Source organism: Diadema antillarum, unplaced genomic scaffold (genome assembly GCF_040938485.1).
Source record: "Diadema antillarum isolate AM-2024a unplaced genomic scaffold, OU_Dant_1.0 scf00000071, whole genome shotgun sequence".
NCBI classification, from domain to species: Eukaryota; Metazoa; Echinodermata; class Echinoidea; order Diadematoida; family Diadematidae; genus Diadema; species Diadema antillarum.
Window position 1 is genome coordinate 8,448,911 of NW_027270960.1, and position 10,485 is coordinate 8,459,395.

The window sequence follows — 10,485 nt, forward strand, 5'->3', positions numbered from 1 at the left end:
TTTACGCTCGACCCGTCTTTGCAAAAACATCTGTAGAATAAAAGATACGCAACCAAATCGGATGATTTTGGTGTCATTCTTCTTCTAGATAAATTCTCTATAACTTTATGTCATTCATTTTTTGCATAAAGTAATGCAAAGGTCAAATTATTTCTCGCGCTTCCATTAATTCTAGGCCACACTGTATATAATGTGTGTGTGTGCGTGTGTGTGTGTGTGTGCATACTCTATGTAGTGCGGCAATCATATTTATCAAAATGGACCTGAAAACTAGATGTGTTAGTTCTGTTCATCAGCAAATGCTTGTTTAAAATCAATGACCCCAATTAGTTTCAAAGACGTACAGTATAGTATATATTGCGGTGGTCATGTTTTAAAATGGCAGCCAAAACGTATAGGATGTGATGGTTGTATACACGAAAAGATGTATCCATTTAAATAATTGAACCTCAAAAACATATTTTTGTACCAGAATCATAAAGATGCATCCATTGGTTTTAAAGATATATGAATAGAATGTAAAGCGGCAGCCATGCTTTTTTCAAAATGGCCGCTAATAAGTAGGTTGCCATGGTTTTATCCTCTCAAAAATTATTTTATTGGAATCCTTGACCCTCAAAACCTATACTTTGGTACAAGATTCACGACAATCGGACTTGTAGTTTCCAAAATACACAGCATTGCCATATCACATGGCGGCCATTTTGAAAAATGGCCGCCACGGCCGCCACAGGCAGAATCAGAGTGGCTTCCATATCAGAAATGACTTGTATTGGCATCATGTACATGTGTACCAAGTATGGTGCTTTTACCATAATGTGCATGATTCACCCTATATGTGCTCTATATCCGCTGGACTAAAAGGGCTTTAGTGAGGAAGTGGGAAAATATACTACATCACAGCAATACTATCGAAACTCAACACTTTTATTCAAGGCAACAGCCTTGATGGATAGATTAAACAAAAACAAATTGGAAACATACAATGTGTACTTTCATTTCTCAACGGAAGGTCGCCAGCAAAGGGCTTTTCAATTTTCAACATTCTCCTAGTTGACTGCTACAATAGTACAGGATTACTTTATCTGAACATAGTCACATGTTCCTTGTTCTCCAGCCACGCATGTACGATCGAAAAATATCAATTTATGAACATACTGTACTGTAGTCCCATCCATATTTTGATGTTTTAGAAATTAGACCAAGTACAGCACATATCACTTTTTATTCAATATTTCTTCATATTCATCAGCATTATACAAGTTTGTTAGTTTGTTTGTTTGTTTATCTTTTTTTAGTGGGGGGGGGGGGGGGGGAGGCGACCCTAGCAATAATTTCCCTTGTACAGTGTGTGTGAACTGAATTACCACAAATTTCTCAATGACCCACTTCATCTCTGGACTTTTTTTTTAAGGAAACCAAAAGGAGAGCTTGTATCCTTTGAATTTTGTATTGTAATGATCTAGCAAGGATCACTTACACAGGAGAGGATCTTTATAGTAGCCAAAATAATGAGTTTAATTGTATTCACTTTAGCCACGGTTTCTGTGCATTGGGACTACTCTTTCACGTGAAAAAAAAGGGCATCTTTCTGATACTCAACGTGAAACCTTGATGAGGACAAGAAGGCTAGACAGACAACCTGATGTGAAAATGCCTTGGTGCCTTGCTTTGTTTTCTTTGACACAAGGATGTAATTTGCTTCCTATGTAAACATTCAATATAGTATCGTGCAAAAGCACATCACATTCTCTGTCCATATACATTGTACCAGCAGTATGGGCCTGGATACTTTTAACTGGATAAACAGAACACTTCGCGGTGAAAGCTCCAGCAAGAAATTCTACTTGAACTATCAAGTGGCACAATCGACACAAATGTCCCACACAGGCATTTCTCAAAACTCACAATAAGTTGTTTTAGAGGAAAACTGGTATGTACTGCATTGAGAATTGGAGCATGCATGTTCACATAGAACCTAACCACCAATGATAGCTTCTGCTGAAAGAAGGTGAAATTTCTCCTTTTACTATAATCTCATTACATGGTGCTTATCCTTGATGAAAGAATTGTGGTTTTTATCAATGTGAACCACTTAATGACGAAATCATGAGAAATCTTTTATTAAACATGGTCAGGAGTTATCGATTATACCTCAGTGTTGAGTGTTAAAGGAATCCAAAACCCAAAGAGAAATGTGGATTGAGTGAAAGCAGCAACATTAGCAGAACACATCAGTGAAAGTTTGAGGAAAATCAGACAATGGATGCAAAACTTATGAATTTTTAAAGTTTTAGTGTTGGAATCACTGGACGAGTTTATGACATCATGTGTGGACAACAATATAAAGAAAATATAAAGAAATTCAACATGCTTTCACTTTTCTAACATTATGAAAGAGCACTTCACTAACTGCTTTCAGAACGCACAGGGAATAATTACGACCCTTAACATACAATGTATGTCAGTATCAAGTTGATGGAATTCGTAATTTTCATGAATAATGAATTTTTGTGGAATTCTCTTTATATTTTCTTTTATAAGAAAATTTGCAAAATTTCCCAACTTCTTATTTAATTTGGATCAAATTTTCACTATTGTGCTAGTAAAGTTTTACTCATTCCTTTCAGACCAACTTTAACTGGTACCAACTTCCCCTTTAAACTCATATTAAGAGGTTCACGAATCTTTCTGCATTCACCGAATTCACATTTTTGTGAGGGGAAACTTCCCTTTAAGGGAGGAAGCCTGATCATGATCTGTAGTGTCATGTGTAGTATCTGTTTAAACTACAATGTAAATGTAACCTTAATAGTTCATTTATGAAAAGAATGAAGGTTACAGGTCATCTTGATTTTAACCTGTGTATGAATGGGGGGGGGGGGGGGGGAATGTGGTGTTTGCATCAATCTACTGACAGTGAGCCTGTCTGTCACTGATATTCCATATTGGGGGTGCATTGCATACAACACACAAAGTTCCGTTGTTTAAAAAAAAAAGTGTTATATTTTAACTTCAGCGAGTGGAGTAACATCACTTTAAATGAAATATCACTATTATACTCTTTATATTTCATCTTAATGACTTTTCACTAATATGCAACTTGGTAGGCATCTATACCAGAAGAAGTGAAAACAATTATACAAATTAAATAAGAATCGTTCACAGTGTCGTATGACAATTCACTTCTCGATGCTACAATAGTATTCTCTCTTGGCAACTGAAAATATTGTAAGCATTAACAAGAAAGTGTGTCACATACAGTAATGTTACAAAACTGCTGAATGCATTCTATATAGACAATGTATGTCATTTAAAAATCTCCACTGGGCAATAAAAGGGATAGCAAAGAGGCTATTGTTTAAACCTACTTAAAAAAGTGAAGGCAGTCTAGTGTTTGTGTATATGTACAGATACTGTATATATCCCAACACAATATCACACAATTTCTCATCTTGCTGCAATTGTCTTTATAATTCAAGGAATATTTTACACCCAGTTACGGCTTCAAGAAGTTGTATTATGCTACACATTGCATCTGTTTCTGAGACCACCCAGCATACAAACTCATATTATCCCACTCTGATACATCATGACCAACGATCATGAAAAATTTCCACTCGGGCTCCTCTGCAGAAAAAAGGAAACTACAGTCCCTGAGAAAGAAATGAGGATTGACCCATGACCGCCAAGACAGATTGAAAACGCCTCTGGCATATGGATTTTACCACCGGATAAACAGAACGATCAGAGTCAGGGCTGGATTTCACGTGAATAGATGCCCGTGGCCGTGCAGCATAAACACTTTCTCGTACAATGGAAGCCTTTGTTCGCTGTATGCTCCCGTAGCAACAGCCAATGAGCTTTCAAGAAGCCTAGTTGCTGCCTTATCCTGGCAATAAATTGTAATTTCTGTTTTTTTCATGGAGTCCTTCATGGCCAAGGCTATGTCTTCTTGAGCACAATGGGATGACATTCAAAAAGCCAACAATAATGCTTTCTGTAGGTTGACGTCAACGAAGCCAATAAGAAAGAGAGTGCAAAATATCAATGGCTTTATCATCCTCGAGATCACACCCCCACAAGCAAAAATCTATCTGTATCTTACATTTTAAGGATGTTTTCCATTTCCGCAATCCCCCTTTCAATCTTTCATACTCCACGTCACAATGTTGTTTCTGAATTCAAGAGCATCTGGGGTAACTGGCTGAGGTTTCTCCTTTTTTTCTCTCTCCTCATCTTTCATCACAAATTCAATGTTGTCCTACTTTACAGGATTTGCCAGTGAATGGCTGAGCATTTCACTGATGCACTGAGATACCTGTTTGCAGGAGTACATACTGTATGTACGTAGGTATTTTCCATGGTGTTGTCTCCAATGTGAACGGGAGCTATTCCATGGAGATCAGGAAAAACACATCATGGAGGACAAAAGCTACAAAAAGATTATGTTGTGCAATTCTACACCACGTTCCAAGTTGGCTTCATCAATATGGAGTAAAATTTGACAGAATGGTCAAGGTTTCAGAAGAATTGGACTTCAAAAAAAAAAATAATAATTTTTGAGGTTTCATACAGCTGTACATTTTTGCCAAATAGTGATGTTGATAACCATCAGCTGAGGTGATGATGTCAACAATTCATGTTCTCCCATCTGAATTTTGTACAAAAATATTTAAAAAATGCTGCCCTGGTACATAAATAAGCAACAACAATCCTATCCCCTCATCTCTTTTTAATTCACTTTTTTATTGCTAAGTTATTGCAAAACAATGAAAATGTGCCACATAAGATACTGGTTTCCTTAAAAGCTGATTTGTATTAAATGTCTTTTTATCAAACAGAGAAGTCAGTACAGATTTGTGTAGGGCCTACAGTATATGCCAAGATAAGACCTGTAATGTCATATTGTGTACTCATTCAACACATACATGTATGTGTGCATATTTGATTTGATACACTGTAAAAAAGTAATGTCATTGTTTCTTTTTTACAATTTCAGATACATAAAACATCAAGCATCTCTAAATCTTCTTATGTCTGGTCTTTATGAAGTCTCTACCATTTTGTTTGGAGTAGTACTCAATGTATCAAAGCCAACTTGAACAATGTGGAATCTTTAAACTTACAAAAGAAGAACCAGTTTATTACCTGCAAGAATAAGGATGAGAATGACGGATGTTATAATAGCTGTACCCAGGAACATGTTGTGCATATCTTTCTTGTTGTCACCATCTTTGGGCACCAGGATGGGTGGAAGCACAAACCCCAGGGCGACTCCAAGCTACAGAGAGGAGAGAGAGAGAGATGGAGAACAAAATGTTGGGACAATATTTAGGGGAGTCAACAAACATTCAATTCACATAATGAAAACAAACACACACAAACACACACACTTCAGGATTGTGATGAGCACTATCTTCTTTGGAATGTTAAAAAGAAATTCATGTATATTTACATTAACAATACCAAACATGACTCTGCCATCATTTGCTAGAGTGCAGACAGACACTTTGCATTGATATTCCAGGTCTGTTACACATGTTTATTCTCTTGTATCTCTTTATTTGGGACTTATTGTATAAATTCAGGAGATTGATATAATGTAAATGTGATAAAGACATTTGAACCTTGGCAAAATGAAACTCATGATACAATATGTAGCCGGAGCTACTGTGATCACCTGCAGGAAAGAATCGGGTAGTAGCAGAGAATGAAATGTGCCTCTAATATTAAAGGAAACAAAAGTTGGTGTGTAATTGTTATATTACAGATGAGAAAGAGTAGCTCCAGATGATACACTTATGAGATAATTCATTTGTTGCATTATCATTGATACCTACTGGTATACAGACACACATGTATAGAGATGTCTATACATTCATTTGTTGCATCATCTTTGATACCTACTGGTATACAGACACACATGTATGTATAACAAACAATCATGCATCTCATTTGGTCAAGAGAGATTGGTACAATGTGTATTGAAGTACTGTCAGTTCTCACTTCAAATATGAATAATCTAACAAGTTGATTCAGCTGTCTCCGTCACATACAATGTACATATGTACAATGTATGTACATGTACGTTTGTAAGTGAGGGCTAATCATTGATTAAATGTGCAATTCCAAACCCTTTTTTTAATTTTATGAGTAAAACTGCACATGGAGAATACATTGTAGTAAAGGTTTCATCAAACTGAACCAGACAAGAGACAATTTGTGTGACACATCACACGCTTAATTCAAATGGATGTTGATCAATACTTTAGTTGACACTGTCTAGTAGTACAATACATTTTCATGGACCATGTGTTTGCTCACTGGCGCATAAACAGTTCTTAAATTAGGCACATCATCCTTTTAATACACTGTAGCAGACAAATGCCAAACCATTTAATTTCAGAGAACAAAGGGGCATAGATTTGTAAAGGAACAGAGCTCATTGAGGCTCTGCATGTTACACATAAGCTATGTACATAATGTACATTTTGTATGTTCTGTCAATGTGCATTCATACATACCATGTAAACCACAATGCTATTCAAGCTTCTTCACAACCATGGATGATGTGAAAACGTTTTGGATTCATTCTTTCATTTCAAATGATGTGGCATTACGTAATGTCATCATTTTGCATACAAAGAGACAAATGTCCCAGTAAAACACTAACCTTTGCTTAATTAAGAATGATATAAGTGCGGAGCTTTATAGTAAACACCCTAAGCGTTTGTCAAGGCCCTACAGCTACACATATACTCTGATCTCTGATGTTAGAATTATTTGATCACTTATCACTGGATGTCAACAAAGTAGTTTGCACAGTCCAAAAGTACATGTAATCTGCCATTTAGTACAATGTTAGGAAACACCAGTGATCCCATAAAGCCTAATGATAACAAAACAACAAACATAGTTAGTGTTGATATAAGGCTATTAGTAGAGAGATTAGTAATCTATATATTTCCCTTTCAATCAAGAGGAAAAAGAAAAATGGCACAAAAATTATCCACACAAATTACCGGTACCGGTAATCAATGTGCTAATTTATAGAGTCATACCCTCTCTAAGAGATGTTGGAAGGCCAAAGTTTGATGCTTAATAGTAATCAGTGATTTACAGACATGGATCTTTCTAAAACTCTAGTCTCAATTACTAACAATGAATAACTAATGAATTAAATATATAGATGAGTACTTTGAATAGGTGACTTCATAAACCCTCTGTTCAAGAGGGGGGGGGGGGGGGGGGGACATGATCTTGGTATTTCCCCGATAGATACAAGAGATTTCTAGACATCATTGACAGACTAGATAGAGCATACTGGTACTTTATTCTGAGATGTTTACACTACAGTAGTTAGCCAAGTCCATCATCATGTTTGGAAACTTTGAGAACAACACAATGGACTGGATAGTGAATGGATCATGTACAATGTAGGATGGATACAAATTCTATGCACTTAAAATCTTGGCCCTGAGCTAGTAGGATTTGTTGGAATCTAAACACATGTACATATTAATGTACATACTTGTACACTGAAAACCTTTTAAAGATCATGAATACAGGCAGACACAAACATGTACGATCATTACAGTCTAAGGAGACTTGAATTTGTATAGTTTGAGATCTAGGTCAAACAAGAGTGTATTAAACTATTTTAAAATTAGATGAAGATAGAAACTGTGTCAATGCAACATCAGCTTAACGCAATGTACCATGTGCCAAGCACAGTCTCGTAATATTAACTTGGTGCTAGTGACCATATCAATCTGCATTTTCTATTCTATTCTATAGAATGGTCACGAACTAGCCCACATTCTGTAAACTGCTTCTTTGTCTGTTTGTTTTTTATGGGAGGATGGGGAAGAACATCTTTATCTGACAAAGCTTACAAGTACGTAGCAACATATAAAATGCTTCTGACTTGGCTAATTTCTGGGTTGAGTATAACCATACTAAATTAATGCTCCATTTAAAGGGATCGTATAGTTTTGGTTGAGACCTAACTTGAGGTTTCTGGTATTCTTTTGTGAGATGATGAGAAATTTTTTTATGAAATATGAAAAAACATGCAATTACTAGAGGAATTCAACATTCATTTGACGAAAATTGGTTTTGAAATGGCCGAGATAACCAAGACAGGGCGATCCTAATAAAAGGTGGGACCCACCTTCTTTTATGATCACTTCGTTTTACTTTGTTTTTGGATGTCTCAGCCATTCAAAAACCGATTTTCATCAAATAAACTCCTCCAAGAATGATATGGTTTGTACTATTTTCTAAGTGGTTTCTTGGTATCTCACAACAAAATTAAAAGCCAAATTCTTATCTCCACCACTACTATACCATCCCTTTAAGCAGCATGCTGCACACCAAAAAAAAAAAAAAAAAAAAAAAAAAAAAAAACACTTTCTGTTTTTAAAATTGCAATTTACATTCAGAGATGAAAAATTGAGTAATATCTTTGTTGTCACAGTACAAGAATTGTGTTATCCCTGTAACTCAGCATTGGTAGCTCATTGTAGGCATTGCTATTGTGATTTAAATGCATTTACCAACTCTCAATAGGATTCTGTAGGTTTGTAACAGCGATGCATAAATTTGCCCTTGACAGAAAAATCCATCTGTCCGGAGAAGTTTTTTACGACATTTTGTGTTTTTTAACTTAAACTATAGGAGGGGATCCATGAAGCCAGATCATGCAGTCTCCGCGGAACATATCCCCGACGACTATTGATCTTTCAGTTAACATCTGCCCATATCATGCTATGAGACCGAGATACACTGCCATTTTCTATTACTGTTTGGTCTGTTGGTTGGTATTGAAGCATGAATTTACCAGTTGCTATGGAACTTATCAACTGATACAATATTAACTGGGCATGACTTAGTGTAAAAACCAACACATTGGGTTTCAAGAGGAGCAATCTGCACAGGTCATTAAAGAGGGAGCCCCGCACAAACTCTAGAAAAGTTTGTTTCCCCAACCCTAGCCTGACCAGACGCTGTAAGTACGCTGTGTCGCGACATACTTCTACGTACAGCGACTGGGCTGTGTATAGTTACCCCAACCCCTTTCTATTCAGTTTGGGCACTTATCAAAGGCAGCATCTGCAAAATACACAAATATGAGGCTTGAGGGATTGAAACTCCGACTCATGCCCTTTTATGACCTCTGCTTTCTTTTTATCACTAATAACAGTATTTACACTACATCTGATTTTGAATTGATCAAAATGCTTTTAAATAGCAAGGCAAAATAATTCAGACACAGTGTTTCTTTTTATATTCATAATGTATGACTCAACGAGTTGTACCTGGTTTCCAAAGACACCGATGGCACAAGCTGTGGAGACTTCATTCGCTCCAAACCACGTTGCAGCTACATGAGCTGGCATGCCAAGAATGAAAATCTGACCAACAGAACAAATTGTTTGTCCTGCAAACGCCATGCCAAACATATGTGGAACAGATCCAGCATATCGGAACCACGAACCAGCGCAGTTGAGACTCGCAGCTAAAATCCCTATCACCTTCAATCCTGCCCTTTCAAGAAGCCAGGTCGCGGGGAAGATGAGAGGAATGTACACAAGCATGTAAATCATGGACGTCCAGTCGATGGCGAGGTATCCCACATCGTAGTATTCAACGAGGACATTGCCGATTACGGCATACTGGATCCATTGGAAAGCATTGCTCAATGATAACAAGCAGAAGATGCCCAACATCACCCACCGCCGCTTGTAAATGCGAGTGTAATTCGACGAAGTGCTGACATTGCGAGTCTTCTTGGGTAGATCTTTGACATCCATTTCTGTCGTCTCTTCCATCTCGTCTGCATCTATTTCAGTTTTTAAAGCAGCATACGTTCGCGATGAGTTGTAAGCAACATCATCGTCTGCGTTGCCCAGATCGCAAGAGCTGTGGTATTTGTCACCACTCTCTTCGTGATGAACGCCCCCGTTCAGCTGTCCGTCTGTGGCCGTACCTTCTCCCATGTTTTATTGACCGCGCTCTCACACCAACAACCGAACAGGAACCGAATTTGTTACTGGCTTCGATATCGAAGATGCTGGATCAGTGGCGAGATGTTGAGTCTGCGTCAGTACCAATAACTTTCATGAAATTCCATGCGGATTCAAATCTTATTGCCTCGACAAGGGAAGAGAAACATAGCACTATTAGCAGACTACTTCGCGAGATATGACGCACAGCGGTGTGTAATGATAAGCACACGGGCGCTCATTGCATTACATGACATCACAGTGACCGGTGATGATGTCTCGCCGTACCTAGCTACTACTCTGTACTTGGTGTCTCCCGAATGACGTACCAGCAAAGAATTACCTCACTAGCTTCTACAGTATACTGTAAACGGTATACCGTCAGTGTAATGTTGCCCTGACACTCCGCGAGAACGTACACAGCTGGCCCTGGGTCAGTCTACGAAGTGCAGTGCTTGGCCCAGTACCCCCTCTG

General features: G+C 37.6%; 1 protein-coding gene across 1 annotated transcript in view; it reads right to left on the reverse strand.

The window, feature by feature from the left end:
• Window positions 1-10,199, reverse strand: part of LOC139716919 (choline/ethanolamine transporter flvcr2a-like) — a 67,985-nt gene extending 57,786 nt beyond the window's left edge. The window contains exons 1-2 of the mRNA XM_071628440.1: window positions 9,324-10,199; window positions 5,152-5,284 (exon numbers count right to left, since the gene is read on the reverse strand). Of these exons, the coding sequence (XP_071484541.1) occupies window positions 5,152-5,284; window positions 9,324-10,004 (814 nt within the window). The 5' untranslated portion in view covers window positions 10,005-10,199. The remainder of the gene's footprint in view (window positions 1-5,151; window positions 5,285-9,323) is intronic.
• Window positions 10,200-10,485: the final 286 nt, after the last annotated feature.